The following is a 21,821-nucleotide window of genomic DNA, read 5'->3' as shown; positions in this document are numbered from 1 at the left end:
TAGGCAATGTTTTTGGAAGGCAGAGGTCATAAACTATATAAATGTATCACAAAAATTAGCTTTCACTTGTTCAGATTAGGGATATCTCATTTTAAAACGGAAACAATTTTGCCCTGTTGATTTTCATTTTGGTCGCTGCACTAGTCATGATAGTCTAGCTTTAAATACTGAGGCAAAACAGCTTAAGGACGGAGGATTTGCCAGAGGACTATGATTGCACGCACAGTAATACCAGGATATGTCCTGCGTAAATCATGCTTAAAACACTGATTTGCAGTTGTAGAGCTGCACTGTGCCAAATCCTGCATAAAAAAATTGAAGAGTTTGGTATTATTCTTAAAAATACATTCCTGGTGGGAATTCAGTGTCTTATATCCATGTGTGTGTTTGTGACCCAGTGTGTTGGTTGCGTGCATATGTGTGTTAGGGTGTTAATCTCCATCTCATGCCGATAAGGACTTAGTCTTAGACTGCTCACGTGTGTGTGTGTGTGTGTGTGTGTGTGTGTTTGCATGCGCCTGTGAACTTACAGCTATGATGTTGACAAAGTCATTTTCTCCCAGTGTGTCCAGTATCGTATTGATGGTGTGCTTGGCTATGGTCAGCCTCAGCCCCTTCATGCTGCCGCTAACATCCACCACGATTATCACGTCTTTCGGAGAAGTGGCTGCCTGGATGTACCTGCAGAGACACACAGGGAGGTCTGATTGGAAACAAAGTGTAAATGAAATAATGCTCATTAATGGAAGCAGACTTTGTACGTTATTTATCGGTAGACTAATCAGAATGACACGCAGACAGAGGTCAGGGGTCATACTTGATCCTTTTTCTCAATCCTCCCACCTTCCATCCATCCTTCCCATCATCCCTTTATTCCCTTCCCCTCCTGTTCCAAGCTCATTAGTGCAAACAAGATTCATCCCCCCTCGAAAGCCGTGACCGACAACCCGCCCAATCCACGGTGTCCTCTTCCCTGATTCTCTCCTTCCGTGAACCTGACAGATTTCCCGCAGCCTGATTTATTGTCCTGGAAACAAAGAGCCTTGACCCCGGTTTGAGCCGACCGGTTGATTGAGTGTGGCAATTGACAGGATTAAAAGGGAAGCGATGTGACAGTTGTCGCGTGATTCACAAAACAAAATGTTTATCCATTTTTTTCTTCATGAGAGCAAATAGTGATTTTAAGGCTACATAAGCGGTATTGTTGTCAAGCCGAAACAAATCATGTGACGCTAGTTTTCAATTCAAAGATACACGACTGAGTTTGCACACTTCTCTACAGGGTTGTGGCTAATAGGGTCTAATAGGATTTTAGGGTTAGGAGGGCACGGATAGAGTGAGAGAGGTGCTACGAACACCATAAGGCAGTGGTGTCAGCCTCAATCACTAAAGAGGCCGTATAAAAAAATCACAACTAATTCAAGGGGCAAGAGGGGCCTGTATTTTCTGAACATTTTTCACCCAAAGTGGTCGTTCTTTTGATCAGAGTATGTCCTGCTTAAAACTAATGATTCATGAACTCTATATAAAACATTCCTCCCCAAAAATGTCTTTCTATAAAATAAAACAAGGATATCTGGAAACAAATTGATTACAGAGTGAAAAATGACATGCATCATTCCCGCCTGATACGGCTTGCGGGCCTTGAGTTTGACATATGTGCCATAAGGTGTGTGTGTGTGTGTGTGTGTGTGTGTGTGTGTGTGCGTGTGTGTGCATTTGTGTGTGTGTGTGTGTGTGTGTGTGTGTCAACCTTAATTCCCAGGATTTACAATCTGAGTATTCATGGAAAGTGCTGGCGAGATTAGCTCAGACAGATCTTAATGAACAGTATCCTGGTCCGGAGGTAGAAAAGCTGACCGATGATAAACTAAGAATTATTCTATTCTATTCTATTCTATTCTATTCTATTCTATTCTATTCTGTTCTATTTTATTCCAATATTAACTGCTGTATTGTTGCTTCAGCGCCCAATGCTGACAAGATGGTGTATCCTAATTAAGAGGGTTACAGGTGCAGGTCGATAGCACACACTGACAGTGCTGAAGTGCCTTTGAGCCTGGCACTGAACCCAACCCTACATGTATAATCCAATACTGATCCGGTTACCTTGTGTTAACTGGCCAATAAAATAATCACTGTCCTGATTCCACTGACTGCAGGGGGGTTTACACACCACCTCACCTGCCAGCGGAGAGTTTTCTTTTTCATATTGGCAGAGCCTGGGCAGTACACTGGGGGATTCTGGGTAAAAACCCTTCAGGGGAAATCAGATAGGAGAATGAAACTGCCACTAGCCAAATCCAGGCACATTTGTCCTGTGGCATGTAAGGTTGTTGACCTAACAGCTCTGGCAGCTACCCTACAGTCATTTGGAGGCTGCATTTAATTTATATACTATAAATATATTGTTATATATTTTAATATTTTTTAAATATTTTTAAATCTAAAAAAGTCTTCCAAATATTAGATTAAGGTGTTTTCGCAAAGATAGCGAGTAATTGAAGACACTGTCTGAAAAGATGTTTTACAGACTACAGACCTTTATTTTGGAAATTCTGAATGATGAACTGCAAGCAGTGATTAGCTCCCCCAAAAATTGAATTATACAGTTGAACAAATATTCACAAGGCAACAACCATGAAACAGACTGGTAAGGCAATCTTACCAGTTCCTGTTCCTGCAGTCAAAGGTCACAACACCATTTTCATCTGGGGTCCACTGGATCCCTGTAGAGAGAGAGAGAGAGAGAGAGAGAGAGAGAGAGAGAGGGAGAGAGAGAGAGAATGAGAGAATTTCAGATTTGGCAACACAGCTGCTCTTCTTTGATTTTTTGAATGCAGATTGGGGAAACTGACCGCTGGACAGATAATTGAATGGATGGTGGACGATGGTCAGATGGCAAAATGTCGGCTGGATGGATGGATGGTGACAGATGCTTAAATGAGGGAGTGATGGATGAGAGTAGACGAGTAAACAAGCCGTGTCACAAATCCTCCACTAACTACTCCACACGCACACACACACACACACACACACACACACACACACACAGACAGAGCAGAATTCCCCACACTGTAGCTGAAACTGAGTCATCACGACTGACTGACAGTTTAGTGCAGGGTCAGTTGCTGCGTCAGTGAGAGGAGAAAAGCTGAGCTGAGGGCTGACCCGAGTCCAGACGGCTTTAATTGGCGGGGGCAATCTGGAGAGGGCAACATTTTAGTCTACGGGCGTAAAAGTCAACAGACTACAGGCATGAACCGTTTTTGAACTAAATACTATGATCATTCGTTTACTGATCAACTTTGACTAAAGACATATATCATGTGCAATTTGTGCTCATGGCTTCAGTGTTAGTGACCAGGTGGACTCTGGTGTATGCTGAGTTTTACTTGTAATAAAGTGCTGCTCTGTGAATCACAAACATGACCAATTTTCTACAAGGCACCAGACATTTTCAAGGACAGAAGTAGAGAAGAAGAGAACATCATGACAAACGCTATTTAGTTTATTCCTGTATAATCAGAGATACAGTCAGACAGCCCAGTTTCTTCCAGTGTTGAGGTAACATAAATTTTTTAAGTCATTGACTGGGACACCATAACATTTCCAGTTTTGATCAAGTGTTGGTCCTGATGTGTCTGAGCCTGCAGGAAACTTTATGAACAGTGGGCTGCAGGTCTCTGCTCCCTGTTTGCTGTTACTCCACATTCTCTCCATCTCTTCTTCCTCTTTCTTCACCTTTTCCTCATGAGCTGCATTGTGTTACGGCCTGTGTGCGGCTGTGTGCATGGCACACACAGCCCCAACTTCTGACTTTCTTGTTTTGCTTTCTCTGAGTTGGTGCAGGCAGGTAGTGGTCTGACCACCCATGGACTATAAACCCATCACTTAGCTTTTTGTGTTACCACGGCCACCTGTGTGACACATTGTCAGTTTATTCCCATGATAGACAATATAGACAATATCAAAATGTCCACAATCCTCTCTTCCCTTACAGTTTCAATTTAAAAGGTTAGTTGAATGAAAATATTCATTCAAGACAATAGGATGCAGCCCAGTGTTCGCTGTGTCTGATGTCACAAAGGATCAGATTCTTTGTTGAGCCACTTCTTTATGATGTGTGAACATTCTAATGACACGTATAAATGCACGAGACAAACAGCCAGAGTCTCATTTGCTGTTCAGAGCTTCACTCCTGCTCCCTGAACATTGTAGCTACGGTCAGCCATGTTTCACTTTCTGTCAGCCTGTAAGAGACAAGTGCCTTGAGAATCTGTTCATCATTCTTCAAGAATCCCTCCACTGAGTGCTGCCACAGTAAACCTGGGACCATGGCAGCTCTCAGGTGGAAGGACAACCACTTCTGGGTTGAGATAAGAGTGTTTGCTTCACTGACTAAACAAAATGAAAAACATAAACATAAACATGAACATGAACATAAGTGTGTCTCCACTGATCTAACAACAAAATGTTCCTCTGCAGAAACAACGTGTCAAGAAATTCTTGGCTATGGAGGGTGAGCTTCTGCCTCACCAGAAAGTCAAAGCTCTGGAAAGATGGTACAGAGCAGAGATCTCTTTTGTGACCAAGTAAGATTTTTTTTAATAAACTGGAAAGAGACTGTAGATTTTATAAGCAGACTGTAAAACATGTTAAATATGAAACAAGTGACACATTTAACTTTCCTGTGTAGGTGCACTTCAGTGGCTTACGGCAACCTGCCAAAAATCCTCCACCCACTTGAACTAGTAAGAACAGAAAACAACCTCAAACTGCTGAACTACCTGTAGATACTGCAGCTTATCAGTGATGGGAGAACGAATGTTAACGTCTGTGTCCTGCACAGGAATGGTACGAGCAAAAACTGTTCAAGCTCACAAAAATAACAGAGGAGCTTCAAGTGGAGATCAAGGAGGAACACTTCAAACTCTTGTTTGATTCTGAAGTATAAATACTTTCTTTTTCTTATTAGATATTAATTTAAATTTGACAGCATATTGGTCACTTTATAATTTATTAACTTATGAAATTGTTTTTTTCTCCTTGCCTAAACAAATGCCGACACTGTGAGGCCAAAGCCAGCAGAGAGCAGCGTGATCCCCAGGGAGTCGGTGGTACAGACAACCTGCATCATGGCCATCCTTCAGACTGTCTTTGAACAGATCGATCCATCACGTTCAGGCAGAGGAAAAATAGGATCTGACACCAGCGAATTCATGAGGAGGCTCGTGCCCCTTCTTGCCTGCTTCCCGTTGGTTCAGATCACTGTATAGGAAGAGAGGGGCAACGCACTCTACAGCGATAAAGATGTGAAATCAGTCGCTGGCAGGATTGTCAAACATGCTAATGTGTTCCTTGGGGACAAATCTGGGGATCTTGACTTGACTGAAAAAATCATTCTGAACATCGCAGCCACAGACCAGGAAGCTTGTGTGCACCATCCCACCTCTCCAGCTCTGGATCACACTGTCGACACAAAAATTGAGATTGAGGCAGATTTTAGAGAGGTCAATTTCTGTGGCATGGCTCCTGAGTTAGATACCGAAATGGCAGCTCCAGCATTCCCAGAATCCACTGCAAGACCTCTGAGCGCTGCTTCTGCCATGGAACCAGAGCGAGAGCAACAAAGGTGTGAGATAGCCAGAGAGATGGCTGACACACAGGCTGTGGAAGCAGAGCAGATCCTCTCTGAACCACAGCCTCCAGTCTCTGCCTCTGTGGCCACTCCTGTCTCTCCACCAGCTGAGAGTGAGACTGTTGTGGATGAGGCCCTTGAAGCTGCTCTCACACAGGAAACCAGAGCTCCTGACGCTGCTGGTGAGTCACACATGTTGTTGGTATGAATTAAAGACACCAATTGATATTTTCAAACACAGAAAAATGCAAGAATGCAATTTTAAGTTGAAGTAATATAGGGAAGAACAATGATGATATTAAGTGTGAGGAGAAGAAGTGAAAGGAGAAGCAAACACAGAAAATATATCACTGTTATTGTTTTCTTTTTCTTTCTCCAATACAGACGCAACAAAACCAAAGAAAAAGAGGAAGAAGGGAAAAGTCAGGAAATTTTTTCACAGTCTCTGGAAGGCAGTGACGTGCTGCACTCAGACCTCAGAGGAAGAAGAAGAAAAAGGAGAGCAGAAAAACTGAGGAGATGTTTCCAGAGTGTGTGGAAGGCAGCTCCAAACTGCATGAAGACCTCAGATTAGGATTCATAATCAAACTGTGACCAACCCTAACCCTTTCTCAAACAAATCAAACTAATAAAAATCACTTCTAAATTTAAATGCCTTTTTCAAGCCAATAAAACACATAAAAAGCATTTGCAAATGTAAAAAAAGTCCCTTTCTACTGTCTACTATATGGTCATCAGAGGATTTCAGACTGTACAGTGTGGAGTGACTTTGATGCTGACAGTGGTGGGAATATGACTCGAGACCATGGGGTCTTTATTTGTTGGAAGTCTTATCAACCACCCGTGACATCCCACAAATCCTGTCTTCATCCAGTGTGGTGTGTGAGTGTGAGTGTGTGTATATGTGTGTGTGTACCTGGGTACAGCCTGAAGAAGCCCGTAGAGCTACCAAAGTACTGCCAAGTAAGAGTTGGATCTTTCTGGAAGTTATCGATGAATATGTCATTAAGAGCCTCAGACATATAAACTCCATTCAGAATATCTGGGTCTAGAGAGAGAGACAGAACACAACATTTAATAGTGACCTTTCCAAAATGTAATGATGCACCATTGCTTATCAGATGTAGGTCTACATGCATGTGAGTGGATACTGTATGTGTAAACAGTGTACCTTTATTGTAGACGTTAGTAGGAACTTGTATGTCACTCTGTTGTGTGTTGACCGGCAGTTTATTGAAGTGTTCATTTTCCTCCAGAGGGAATTCTCCTCCAAGCTTTAGGGGATTCCCATCTTCATCCAACGTGTTGATCAGCATGGAGTTATAGTAGTCAAACTGCACAGGACAGCAGAAGGTGGAGGGCTAAGAAGCGTGGTTCCTTCCTCAATGACTTACAGATGAATTAATTTTTCATGAGATAGATGACAACAAAATGCTTGATAATGCATATTCTGCAATGGCGCCCGATTTTTGAGTGAAGCCTGTGGAAACATCAGCTTACTTTGCATTTTCAAGACCGAAATGTGTTAGATGTAATGTGCATTCTGTACACAGCTGCAGTGTGATGCTCAGCTATGTGGCCTGAATACCTGCAGTCTATGACCCTAGACTGAAAAACAAATCTAATATCAATTGCATAGAAATTATAGGTGGTACTGAATGCAGAGTTAGTTCATAGACAAGACCTGGAACACAAAGGGGTTACCTTAATTGTAGTTATGGCTATAATGGCGACTTAGGCCATTTTCTTTTCTTTTTTTTTTCTTTTTTTTTTTTTTTGAGGTGGGCTTGGGTTTTAAAATCAACAGTCATATCAGTCAAAAGCCTACTAGTCTAACAGAAAAATATTTTAAAATTTTTAGCATAAACTGGGATTGGAGATCATTTTTTGTTTGTTTTTATTGGGCTATAAATGTTACCTCAACGGATAATAATAATAATAATAATAATAGTTAATCCACAGACCTTTTCTCCATAACATCGGTCCTGTTCTTGCAAATTTCTGGAGCAAAGAGACTAAGCTTTTTGGTCAAACTTTGGATTTTTGAGCATATGTTCATCACACAATAGCAAAGCAATGCCATGTCCTCACATACCTCCAGTGTTTCATTGTACTCATGGTAAAGATCAGCATCTTCTGCAGCCTCTGCTAACTTCTGTGGTTAAAGAAAAAAAAAAAAAACAGGTTAATGATACTCTATGGCCATTTAATTGCTCCACTTTGGTTCAATTAAGCAATTAATCAAGTCCCAGGTTCACAGAAACAAATTAAATACACTACATTTTTGTTTTAATAATGGTGTTCTTTGAGTCATGTCTGGAACAGCTTATGCGGATTTACCAGGGTAGAGAAAAAAATAGTAAATGCTCAAAATAATCCTGTTGCATTTTTGGGACTATAATCAGTTGTTATAAATGTGTGTGTGTGGGTGTGGGTGTGTGGGTGTGTACCTTGACAGATTTCATCTTCCTCCCAAGCATCTCCTCCATCTCCTCAGCAAACTTCTTCACCAGCTCCTCCCCGTCCACCTCCTCTATCTTCACCACACTTTCAGTGTCCTTGAATTTCTATAACATGGACACAGTTTGTTAATTGATAGATAAGTTGGTTTGCCAGTTTAACGTGCTCTCCATCCAGAGCCGCTTACCACAACAAAGCCACTGTAGCCACTGTCTCCAACACACGACACACACACAGGTGGTGTTCTGGTACAATACAATGAAAAATAATGCACACAGACCCACATGCACCCATCCACATACACAATAAATAGGGAGCCCGGTATTATACAATGTAAATTAATACATACATTCTGCTACATGCAGTGCAGACAAGGGTCAAGCCCTGGCTTCATCATCTCCACAGGGCTCTTCTGTCTCCCTAATCCCTTGTGAGCCACTATGACAGACCTTTATCACAAGAAAACCTCCCAGCTGCAAAAAGACCCTTTCAGCAATCCACCCAATTTGCCTTTGAACATGTTTTTTTAAACTGCACTATATGTTTTAAAGAATATGTTTTAAAGAAGAAGTCTCAACTTTCGGGCATCAAAAACAGACTGATTTTCAGACCGATCCTCATGTTTTTTTGAAATCACATTATGATTATGAATGGATTCAAGGGAATTAAAGAGCATGTATCATACTTGTCTTACTTAATCTTACTGTTTATATCCTAAAGGACAGATTTTCATTAAACTTTAAGTTTTCTTTCTCCCATCAAAATAATTTAGAAACAGCAGAAATAATTTAAAGTGATGGCTCTAATGACTGTATTGTGTGAAGATCTATATCAAAACCATGTAGTGTAAAGAGCATTAGGCATTAAATTTACAGCAGCTTACCGGGGGTTTTTACACATTAAAATCAATTCTAAGGGGAATAAATCCTCGTTTACTTCTGAAGTTATGAGTTATGATGCAGCGGCATTTAGTCTTCTTGTCGTGGTACAGAGTGCTACCAGGATAAATGCCACATGTCCCATAACATATGGCCTCAGGGAGAGAGCTGGTCATATGACCATATGATACTGTACTCATCCCTGTTCCCATCAGGATAATAATGTCCTACGAGTTAGTTACATTGTCAAAGGAGAGCCAGGCCACTTCCCTTAATATTTACAGAATTCATTTCCAGAAAGCTATATGCTCATTCTAGGGGATAAATAATAATAAAATGAAGTTTATTATTCAGTATCTCAGTTTATAATTCTATATACCCAAGTACGTATACCATTTGAACACTCCTTAGTGTTGCAGTATGTAGCACTTGTATGCAATGAAGTGGAATCATAATACAGAAAAAACACCTTTTTCCTGCAGCAAAAATATAAAATTTCTACAACTATTTATTCCAAAATGAGATATCTGCTATTACACAAATTTACACCATTTAAAAACTGACTACCATGCATTTAAAAAATAATTGATCAAGGCAACTTATATGCACAGTTAGTGAATTAGTTGAAGAGGTACAGATACATGTTCTAATGGGTTTTTGTTTTTCTCTGAGGCTTAAGTGTAAAACATCTATCTTAGAAACTTAATACCTGCCTCTGGTCAAACCACCATGCTAAATCTCTGGCATGTTTGTCTAAGAGCAATTTTACGCACCTACCCAACCATGATTTAAGACTTCTAGTCCTATTGTGGCCAGTAGACAGGAAAGTTAATGTCCTGCACTGCTGATGAACACAATATCAGTGACAACAGATAACAGATTCTCAGTAAATGTTTGCTTTGGCAGTGGACTCCTATTCTATTGCCTGCAATAAGAAATAACCTTTCCATTACGCAGTGCGCTGATTCATGTCCAACCTTAGATAAAGACTCATTTCATGGGGTGGTAGTTGCCTGGATGTTAAAGAAATGGGCTTTACTGGAAAATCACCAGTTTGACTCGCAGGCGAACTGGGTGAGGAAAAGTTCTTGAGCACGGCACTCACACAAACAACTTTTACAGAAAGGGCAAAGAAACTACACCGAACCATTTTTAGTGCCCCATGCTCCTACAAATAAATTCATTGTATTTACTATCTTCACTTCTGCAGATCACGCAACTTATTTTTCTTTTGTAGAGAGAGAAAGCCAGAGACAAAGAGAGAGACAGAGAAATACAAACAGATATTTAATGAGCAGAGGCAGTAGCAATAATTAAGACAGCTGCAGGGACTACTGTAAATAATGATAGAAAAGACACTTAGCAATGGCAGTAAAGCTCCAACCTTTAGTATGATCTTCAAACATAATTCAGCCAGTCATATTTCCCATCTAGTTCACTCAGGCAAGAAGTCAGAACCACCAAATGTCCCACTGATAACAAGAGACGGATCGACTGGGCAGCAGTAGGTGATTAATGGGTTCTTCTGGCCTGGATCAAATTAACGCACTGGATGCTTTATTACACACCAGTGGTTTAATACAAAGAAGAAATACATATACAATAGCAGCATGTCTGAGACAAACCACTGAGTAATGTTCTGCTGCCCATTACTGATTACTGTATTGTTGAGCTTATCTGTTGCATTGTATTATATTATCTGTACACCATCCAGTGTCCTGACATTGAAAGAAGGGTGATATGCAGTCTCTATCTTGTACTTGTTCTTTTTGTGTGTGTGTGTGTGTTTGTTTTTGTTTTTTAACGCCGCATGCTTCAGGTTAAATCTTGTTCGATTCTAAGTGGTTTCCTGAAGCTGCAGGGTGCTGTTCTGTGCTGATAACCCCAGCCCATTTTCCCCTTCATGGTACAGTATTCAATATCACAAAAAGTTAAAAAAAAATTAAAAAGTCTCACTCACAAGTCCAACACTCAAAGTTACAGTTCTGATATTCCACAGTTTATGAAAAAAGAACTGAGTGCTCTGTTTTATTTACTGTCATTGCCAAGCTCTCCATGAGGCAGTGCAATGTTTATACTCTGCTAGCTTTTTAATTAACTATAATCACCAGTTACTAAAGTTTAATATCTCAGAAAAACAGTTTTACTTCTGTGATAACAATCATTACCACAATTACTACAACTACTGCATCTTCTTCTCCTGTATTGCTGTTGCCACTATTATTATGCAACTATTACTACAACCACAACAAATACTACTACTACCTCAAATACTGCTGCTACTACAAGTACTGCTGCTGCTACCACTACTGCTACTTCTACTTCTTCTTATAGACAGATATACTGTATTTACTTTATTGATCCCAAACTGGGAAATTCTTAGTAATTATAAAACAATTACAGTGACAACAGTTTCTCCCCCTACTGTTGCTACTGCTACTGTACTGCCACTAATAGTATAACAACTGTTACAGTACAGTTTTTACTGTAGATTACCAAGGTGAATGAATATATTTTATATGTTTTGTTATTTGTGGAGCCCAACAAGAGTAGCTGCTTCCTTAGTGGCAGCTAATGGAGACCCGGTTAAAGGAAAAAAGAGTCCCCTGCCTGTATTATTATCTCTGTTTGATTTACTGACTGTCTCTCTTTCAGTCAGTAAGCCAGTCAGTCAGTCAGTCAGTCAGTATTGTAAGTACTGTGTGGTTTTTCACTGTGGAACACTGTTTAAACCAACTAAGCTATGAGGTCGACAAAGGTTAATCTACTCTGCGACACGCGCACACACACATACACACACACACACACACACACACATGCATGCACACACACACACGCATGCACACACACACACATGCACGCACATATACAGCTCTGTGTGGAAGAAATGTGAGCAGGCACATTTTGTGGAAAGCGAAATAAAGAGGAAGGTAGAGGAAGATGGTCAGTGAGCTGCATGTTGTTACTGTGTACATATAGTACAGGGTGTGATATCTATGTGCATGTGCATGTGCGTGTGTGTGTGTGTGTGTGTGGCAGATGGTGGAAAGGCCTTCTAGGGGGTCTACAGGGTGATAAGCAGAGGAAGACAGCATATCCTAATTACTAACACAAACACACACACACATACACATGCACACACACAGCAGCAGCAGCAGTGGAAGCAAAATAGGATTTCCCTTTAATTTAGTTCTTGGAAAAAGTGAAAATGGTGTGTTTGTGTGTGTGTGTGTGTGTGTGTGTGTGTGTGTGCTTACAGAATGGGTGTATATTATGTACTTCTGCATGAAATTTGTCATCAAACTGGTCTCTGGGCCATGTGCAGATGCTGCAAGCCAAATGTGTGCCAGTAAGCTGTGATCCTATAGGCTGATGGAGTGGAGGGGAGGGGGCGGAGAGATAAAGCCAGACTCCGCCCCTCTCAGCTTGATGTGATGATGTCATGTGTTCCATTTACAACTGTCTTCATTAAAGTCTATTCCTTTTCTCTTCTTTCTCACATTCTATCTTTACATGACTGTCCTGTTTAGTCGCTCTCATCCCCTCTCGTTGTCTGATGATTTCCATTCATCAGGGTGATTATTTACCGCCAGTTAGAAGACAAATGCTGTAAATAATTTGTAGCCAATTTGGTAAGTAGCCAGCCATCTCTCCATTATCCTACTTTAATATGAAGATTTTTTTTTAAATAGCTGGCAATGTGCTGGCAGCTGAGATTGGGAGATGGAGATGTGACTGTTCCTGCATGTACACACACCCACCCACACACACACACACACACACACACACACAGACGCATTTAAGAGGGCGATAATCTCAATAATGCATCCCTGCACCTAGCCTCATCTATATGTTCTCCACTCAGGCCATAAATATAAGTGATGATCATTCATAAGGATTTAACACCCCCCGCCATCTCCACACACACACACACACACACACACACACACACACACACACACACACACACACACACAAACACATTATATAGCATCTCTGATTTGGCAGAATTCACTTCAGAATAGAAAAAAAAAAGAGAGAGAGAGAGAGAGAGAGAGAGAGAGAGAGAGAGAAAGAGAGAGAGAGAGAGATTGAGTTTGGTGTCTTACCTTCTGCAGTAGTTTTGCTCCTGAGTATCTGCTAGACAGAGCAGCAATCTCTTTGCCAAAGGACACAGCCCACTGCTGTGCACTGCAAACAGAAAAATAAAAATATCAAGAGGTACTTAGAGCGATTAACAATGCATATACAAACAACACACTACATTAAAAATAAATATATACCAATAAATACACCTCCATCTGCGTTTTTGATGTGACATGATTTTCATGGTGTGAAATAACAAGTTGACAATAGACCTGTCTTATCGGTTATATTATTTTAAGATGAGAGAGAGGAAGGATGGTTTACAATAAAAATCATAACTTAAATGTTGCTTGTATGTGTGTATGTGTGTATGTGTGTCTGTGTTATATTAAAGTGAGTGTCATGTTAGTCTGCACACATTCATGTGTGTGAGTTATCTGCTCACACACACAGCCTGCTGTATCAACTAGGATGAATTTTCCAGAGCTCAGACAGAAACTCCAAATCCTAAGGTACAGCAGAGGAATATTTTGTCTATTGTGAACAATTCTTTACTATTTGAAAACTGATTCCATGTTTTCACACGTTTCACTGCGAGAGCTATTGCTGCTGAATACAACTTATTCAGAAAACACTGTTTTTTCAAACCATTCTCTGCACAATATCTCAGCCAGTTGATTTGTGCCTGTTTTGAGGCCAGCAGCTCAGTTTGCAGTGAAGGTGACTGTGACAGTACAGAGTCAGATAGAGGTTGTCCTGTGCTGACCAATAGCAGGATAAATCAAATTGCAGTGAAGGTGACAGTGAAAGCAGACATTCTGACAGGTTAAGAGGTGATTCTGCAGTGCTCAATAACACCCAATAATAAGACCAATCCTTTATGTGAATGCAGCTTTGGTAAGGTCACAGAGGTTAGTGAGGTGGCATAAGGTGAGACAGATGGCTCAACCTATGGGGAGTCGGCCAGCTTGCTGCTGGTTAGCAGGAAGGCTTGTCATGGCTACCTGGTCAGTCATGGCAGTGGACGCCAGCTGATGATGTGATGAATCGTTAATTTGTTGACTTTGAAATAAGGCAGATCATTACACCTGTTTCACAATAAAGCCACTGAATTAAAGGCAAATCTGGAAAATGTTGATTACAATTGGACACAAGTGAAAACATTTAATCTTATCTGCACATTTTTCTCTTATTGGCAGAAAACTAAGTAAGTAACTAAAATTAGACAATGAAATGATTTGTTAAGATGTTTTTGCAATGTAGAGTATATTAAGGCCACTTGATGGTCTGTGCTCATGTCCTATATCAGATGTACATTATATGGACAAAAGTATTGGGCCACCTGTACATTACACCTACATGAGCTTTTATGACATCCCATTCTAAATCCATAGGCATTAATATGGAGTTTGTCCCCCCTTTGCAGCTAGAACAGCTTGCACTCTCCTGGGAAGGCTTTGGCTGTGTCTGTGGGAATTTTTGCCAATTCATCCAGATCCTGAGAGCATTTATGAGGTTAGAATGAATGAACAGACCATTTTCTGAATGAAACAGTCACTGAGAATTTAGTGATTAAGAGGTGTGGCCCAAGACTTTTGTCCATATAGTGTAGATCTAATACAGCTAAGACTGCATGTTGTTTAGGAACAGTGTTACTCAAGGGACAGAGCTCAAGCACCATCCTGCGCAGATCGAGCCAGGACAGGATGAAGACAGAGGCTTAGCCAGGCAAAACTTTGACCAAATCCAGCGCAAATCCATTACACACACTACTGTTGCTGTTTTTGCATCGGGTATGCATGGATAATGTATTTATGTATGTAACAAGCTACACGGGTTGTGACTCATTTCCAGTGCCAGAAAAAAAATTGCTTGTTTCATACACGTGTTCATTTTAAATATCAGTCATGACAGTCATTACAGTCAATGTCTTCAGTTTTGCCTGTTATCTATTTCCCCTTGGCTGCAGACCAGCAGCAGCGGATGATTCCTTCGCGAAATGCAACAGACGAGACTGTATTTGGTGTGATACATCCAGGTCATGGCCCAGGCTAACCTCCAGAGCCAACGGAGGCATGCTGCCAAATCATCCCCAGGAAGAGTGAAGCATTCTGGGCTTGGTGATCTGCCTTAGCCTGGTGAACCCTGCTGTCCCTGGAGCTTTAATCTCTATCAGTCACACCAGCTTGCCTTGTGGCAGCACACAGCCTGTATCACTGTGTGCTATGAGTTCAAATCAGCACACACACACACACACAAACACACATACACACACACACACACACACACACACACACACACACACACACAAAGTTAATGGGCTATTGTGGACTGACAACAGTGTATTGATCTGTTGTGTTCTCGGTCAGCAGGAGTAAATATCTGACACAGAGGTTTGAAGACTCTTGAGGAAAAAGAGCTTCACCTGGATTCTGGTGAGCAAACAAATACAGATTTTCATTTCCAAGGGAAATATCAAACTAAGGAAAGTAAAAACTGGCCACTACTAATTCATGTTTGCATGAATGTAAAACACATTGTGCTTTAGTAAGATTATAAGATTAAGATTACAAGATTACAAGATTGACTGCCTTAAATCATCTGTGTTTTACTAAATGATTAATTTCAGGATAGTGAGACTCGTGAAACTTTTGAGGCTAGATTTTTAACATTTTACAATCATTTTCTTAAAAGGGCAACAAATAAAAGCCCTGACTCAAAACCAACTTTTTTGATGGTCCTTTTGAGTCTGCACAGTTACCACTCTTACCAGGACATTAAATCTGACATATTATAAAACTTATTTGGACTGAAATGACAACTTATGCCAGGCTTGGAAAAGCTGTTTGGTCACCTGATATAGAAAAGGCATCCCTGTGGTCAGTGTATCTGATGTTTTTTCTCACTTAGTAAATGCCATGTTGGAAAAGCAACTAATTTTCTTGTATTTTAGATGGTGGATGATAGAATTTAATGCGCTCCGTGCCTGGACTTAATCGTAGTGTGTGCATAAGATGTGAAGAGTGAAGATGAGTTAATGCTCACAAGATAAAAACATACTAATGAAACTGAGTGAAATGTTTTGACCACAGGAATTTTTCAATCTCAACATAGATTGGAAAAAAGCTAGGGTGCATTAATCTCACAATTTTATTAACACTAACACATCAGCAGCATATATTTGTATTGTTATGTTAGCCATGTTGACTTTTACATATTAGGCTGTCAGTTTCAAACAAACTGATATTCAGAGATGCAGAAACTTAGTAATGGAAACAGAGACTGTAACTTTGGTTGTATCTGTGTGGGCTGACCAGCCAAAACATGGATGGAAACTCTTGATTCATCCATCCAATGTATGGCTTCAAGCCAGCATTAAGAGCATAATGTTGCTTGAACACTGTACCTAAACTGTCCTGGTGTTATACAAGGACATTACCTGGTGCTAATCTCTCATCTCATATGGGTGATGTGTTTTAAGCCTCAGTACAGCAACAGGTTGGTGACTTTTACTGCGAGTAGGGATACAGCTGTACTACACTGCAGCATTTATTAAACCCCTTAGCAGATAGCAACACGTTTTCAGTGGTCAAATTGAGCATTAAGAACTGTAATAGGGGCAACATGATCTTCTTGATGAATCAATTACTGCTTTTGCATGTCAAAGGTTTTTGCACACATTAAAGGCTTTAGTTAATCAAGCCTTTAAGTGCACATAACATTAGTACAACCATCTGTCTCTGTCAAACTGACCAGGTGAATCCAGGGGAAAACTTTAGAAACTCTTTTTAATTTCATCTGTTAAACCCATGAAGATGCAGATACAGATGAAGGGGAGGGTTTCTGAAGCCTTAATACAGGTGAGACATTTAAGGATTGTAGAAAAAAGGGGTACAGCAATTTGTACCGAAGAATATTTTATTGTTTTGTCCAAGCTCTGCCTGTGCCCCAGCACCCACAACAGAGTGTGAATGGACTGAAATGGTGGCTCTGCCTCTGGAAGTGAAAGGTGCCACATCTGTACTCACGTTTCTGGTGGGATCTTCATCTGGCCATCGACCATCAGGCACAGTGAGCTGCAGAGGATAATCCACAAGAGCATCATCTGCCTCCCTCTCCGCAGTCCACTTCCGACCTCCCACGGTCTGGATTTCCCGGCATTCCCAGTGCTTTCCCAGCTCCAGAATCTCATCTCTGCGCTTATCTGTTCCGGTCACCATGCAAGACACAAAGTGGGCGGTGTACAAACTCAACAAATGGGGAAAAAAAATCAAAACCAAATAGCTGCCACTACATTTTTTTTGTAAGTAAAAACTGACAGCTGATTAAATCACTACATAATGTGACTTACAAACAGACAGAATACTGTCTTGCAAAAAAAGCCCTCACTTATTTTGCCTTTTTCTAGTTGTAGGGTAATGAAATAGAGATAATGTGTGATAAGTGTCATCTACATTACAAATAGCATAATAACATCTCTGCAGGGCAGCAATATCAGAGCATCTAAAGAGATCATTTACAGAGTTACACATAAATGTAGAAAAGGAAGCATTTCCTGAATTTCCTTGTTCAAAAATAAAGTCCCTGTCTCTAAAAGTAGTCCAGTTCATCACCTACTGTTGATTTAAGTCACAAATTATCCCTCAAAAAGTTGCAGATTTGGCTTACTTTTGGGCTAAGTCCTAAAATGATCACAGACACAATAGGCAGTGAATGAGACTACAGTTTTCGTCAACTTGCCTGTTAAAATAATGGTTATAAAAATGTAAAGATCCAATCCAAGCCTTTCTAGATGTGTTCATGCATGGATCAAACTCTGTGTCCAGAGGCTTACTGGGGCAGATGTATAAAATGTAAAAATTATCCACAAAGATTTGCAGAAATTCTGTAACAAACTAACAACAGCTGCCGTTTCTGGAAAGCAAGTTCAAATCCAACATCCGGAGTCCGAGAGAGGAAATCATCCTCAAAACCGTCACAAACAAACTGTAAGACACAATTTGGCTTCAGAGAATGATACTGATAATCCGGTCTTTAAGTGGACAGAATTGCAAGCTATTATTTCCTGTGAGACAAAAGATTAAAACAATCCAATGTGCTGTCCAGAAACACAGGATGCTAATTTAAAAAGAGACACAAGCTGGAGCTCAAAAGTGGGTCGCAGGATGATTAAAATACTTCCCCAAAATGCTATCAAAAAGTCCCTGCTGTGATAGATGTGTTGGTTAAAGTGCTGTGAGAAGGTAAACAGTAAAAAGCAGGTAATATCAAAATCAGGTTTGGGTCTAAATACAAAAACCCCTCTGAGAAATGTGGGTCCGGAAAACAAAAGTTCAGATATGACTTGTAACGGATGCGATTCATTCAGGCACCTCGGTCCGACAGACAGACACAGTCATGACATAAAGGCGTCTGATTGGCTGCTTGGATCGGACACCACCGCGAGCAAAAGATTCTAGAAAATTCTTCTCTTGTGTGTAAAAGGTCAGTTCTGAGCGCCAAGAGTTGCACCGGACACTTTCCATGGTCCTACACCTCTCTGTCCACATCTCCTCCTCCTCCTCTTCCTCTTCCTCTCATCCACTTCTGTCCTCCATGCTTCCTCTCTCGCGCATACCGGATGCCGACAAAAGGGAAAAGCTGAAAAAAGGCAAGACGAAAGATGTGGGATGTCCCAGGGAAACTTGTGTCATCACATGAATCCAGTCCTCGATGTTATCCCACGGTGCTGTTTTCCTGGGCAGGACTCACACACACAAACACACACTCCATATATTTTCCCACTAGGAGGCATGCTGCAATGGATGGACTTCTGTATCCTGATTGCGCAATCCTCTCCTAATTGATTCCCTGCTGCTGACCCAATCAGCCTCGTGTCTGAGAGGCTCCGACCCAAATTTCACACCCCGCTGGGAGTGTAGGATGGAGGGATGGAAGGATGGATGAAGAGATAGTGGGAGTTCCTCTCTTCAGCGTATCTGTTCCTGCTCTCTGGGGCCGGTTTATACAATAATCCAGGCAGGATTAAACCCCTCCTCCCTCCATCCTTCTCTCTCCGGCTCTCTACCTCTCTCTCTCTCACACACACACACACACATAAACACACTCTCCTTATCGCTTTTGCCCTTATCTTTCTATGCCGCTCTCTTGCACTCTCTTTGTAGTCGTTTTTTCTCACACTTTTTTTTTTTTTTTACTAATTTTTCTCTGCCTCTCTCCATCCTGTCACTGTTTTTATTTGTTATCCTTGTTTGTCGGTTCACTTGTTATGCCAACCGCTGTTTTCCCTCTTTTTTTCACACACTGTATTTCCATATATCACTTCTTGTCCAGTGTGCCTCTTTTGCTTATTTCCATTTGAAGCCTCTCTCCTTCCTCCTTAAACTCATTCTTGAGCATAAGAGAGAGAGTGAGAGCGGGAGAATGGTGAAGGAAGAGGTGAACTGATAGTGAGAAGGAAGAGGGAAAGAAAAAAAAGCAAAACTTTGGGAAGCGAGGGGAGTGAAATAAAAGGGAGCATAAAGAGAAAAGGAAAGGTGGTAAAGTGAAGGAGGACTGGGGAGAGAGAAGGATAGAGGGAGGTGATTTGAGGAGGCAGCCGTGTTTTCCACCAATGAGGGTCAGTAGAACATAAAAGACTGACACCAGCAGATAATGTAAATACACTGAGACACCTAGTGGACGGACACACACACACACACACACACACACACACACACACACACACGCACACACACAGTGTTTCTAATGTTCACATCAGTCCTTTCTGTGGCCATATGTCCTGTGGATGGGAGCACTGCCATCCTAGAAGATTACACTCCTATGATCCACTATATACGATGAAGTGTATTAATTGGCATTTACATTGCTCTATAAAGAGATATTACACCAAAGCATCCCAAAAAATGCATTCGACACTACAGCAGAGTCCGGAACTCTCACTGTACAAAACAGGTACTTGCGTCGGTAGATTACGTTTTTTTTTTGGCATTTAAGCTTGTTGTGAGCAGGGCGGAGGATGACTCATCTACCCATATGACTTTTATCCACAGCTCAGCAGACCACTGCATATGTTCCCAGCACCACTTAGCTCCACGTCTGTTTTTATTTGCATCACAAACCTCGTGGATTTCACGGTCAAGGAGCGTGTCCGCAGTTCCACAGTTGTCTTCAATGGATGATGTCTTTCTCTCAGACTTCTGAGCCAACATCACCTTGACAACCGGTCATCATGTCAACATCGGCAAGTTACGCCGTCTGTTGAAGCTCCTGTAAAACCTGTCACGTCTTTAGAAGTCACTAAGATCTCATTTTGGGGACAAAATAACATGCAACCGGGTCTATCAAGTGTTTGAACATGTGACAAAATAAGATAGGATAAGTTAAAGTTATTAGTTAAAAATATTTCAGGCCCACCCTCTGCTAGCAATTGCTCTCAGTAGACTTTGCATCCCTCTCATACTGCAGTGTCTTCTGCATTTTTACATGGAAATAAATACAAACTCAAATGAATCTCCAACAATTTTTTTTTTTTTTAGCTTTTTTAGCCACTAGTCTAAGTCACTTTGTCAGCTAGACGGATGGTCACAATTTTTTTTAAAAAGCATTATAGTGTATGTGCAAGTCCTGTATACACAAGTGTGAAGACTTTATTATCCTACCTGCCAACTCAGTCTGAGTTTAGCTCGGTTGGTAAAGCAATGTTTCACCATGCTAGCAGTCCTAGATTATAATTCTGAGTGGGTCAATTTAGCGTCGTCACTTCTTTCATGCACGCTGGCTTCGCCCAAAGTGCACCAAACAGGCCGCAGCCTATCATGAGCTGAATGTTTGAACATAAACAGGTTTGGCTCCAGCCATGCATGCAGATACGCATGAGCACACACACACACACGCACAGAATAAAACATCTGTCCACGCTGTTACAGAAATGAAAAGCAGCAAAAAACAACCTGGTCTGCACACACATGATGATAAAGCTGCTGTAAATGCAGATACGGTTGAGATAAGATAAACAGCTAAGAGATTGAATGCGGCGTAAACACACATCCTACATACAGCGTATACAACAAGCACATGCACCAGTGGTGAGGAACAGCTGTGGGATTCCTCCTCCCCCACTGACCCAGATCACTGATGCTGGGGGTGAACCCTTAGCCCGGCTTAACACAAACACACGCTCTGCTCACACTATAGGGCGCAAACTTGACTCCACACACCCACACACTCCATTAAAGCACCTGGAGAGATAGGCATGCAGGGATAAGCTGCAGCCACCCGCAACCCAAAAAACGGATTAACCAAGTCATGAGAATAAATAAATGAATTTCAAATGGCAAATTTATATAAAAATGGATCTGCAGATTTTTGAAACAAACAATATTTATTTATTTATTTATTTATTTGTCTATTTTTATGAGGAACAGCAGCCAAAGCAAGTTAAGAAACACACTAGGGATTATCTATACCATTACTCAGGCGACATCTGGTTAGGACAGGGCAAAGACCCTTAAGTAGAAACCTGACAGTCATGACCAGTAAATCCTAATCCAGTAAATAAACATATTCATTCAGCAGCAGTGGCCCACCACACCACCACTCCTACTACAGAGTGAAGGCAAACTCAGATTAATACTTCTAATTAATGTTCTCTTCTAATTAATTCCCCCCTCCCACACACATGTTGCATAACATTACAGAGAAAACACTGAGAAGTCACTCACCTGCGCCCCTCGAGAGCTGAGTGAGGCTCTTAC

At 41.1% G+C, this 21,821-nt stretch overlaps 1 protein-coding gene across 1 annotated transcript in view; it reads right to left on the bottom strand.

Annotated features, from left to right (window-relative positions):
- cacna2d4a (calcium channel, voltage-dependent, alpha 2/delta subunit 4a) overlaps positions 1-17,260 on the bottom strand; it is a 33,114-nt gene extending 15,854 nt beyond the window's left edge. Inside the window, exons 1-8 of the mRNA XM_030046431.1 lie at positions 17,094-17,260; positions 13,089-13,170; positions 8,092-8,208; positions 7,737-7,796; positions 6,813-6,975; positions 6,558-6,689; positions 2,669-2,729; positions 531-681 (exon numbers count right to left, since the gene is read on the bottom strand). Of these exons, the coding sequence (XP_029902291.1) occupies positions 531-681; positions 2,669-2,729; positions 6,558-6,689; positions 6,813-6,975; positions 7,737-7,796; positions 8,092-8,208; positions 13,089-13,170; positions 17,094-17,257 (930 nt within the window). The 5' untranslated portion in view covers positions 17,258-17,260. The remainder of the gene's footprint in view (positions 1-530; positions 682-2,668; positions 2,730-6,557; positions 6,690-6,812; positions 6,976-7,736; positions 7,797-8,091; positions 8,209-13,088; positions 13,171-17,093) is intronic.
- Between the last annotated feature and the right edge of the window lie 4,561 nt (positions 17,261-21,821).

The sequence above is a fragment of the Myripristis murdjan genome, chromosome 23 (assembly GCF_902150065.1).
Source record: "Myripristis murdjan chromosome 23, fMyrMur1.1, whole genome shotgun sequence".
Lineage (NCBI taxonomy): Eukaryota > Metazoa > Chordata > Actinopteri > Holocentriformes > Holocentridae > Myripristis > Myripristis murdjan.
The sequence above is the reverse complement of the archived record's forward strand: the minus strand, read 5'-3'. Positions and strand labels throughout refer to the sequence as shown.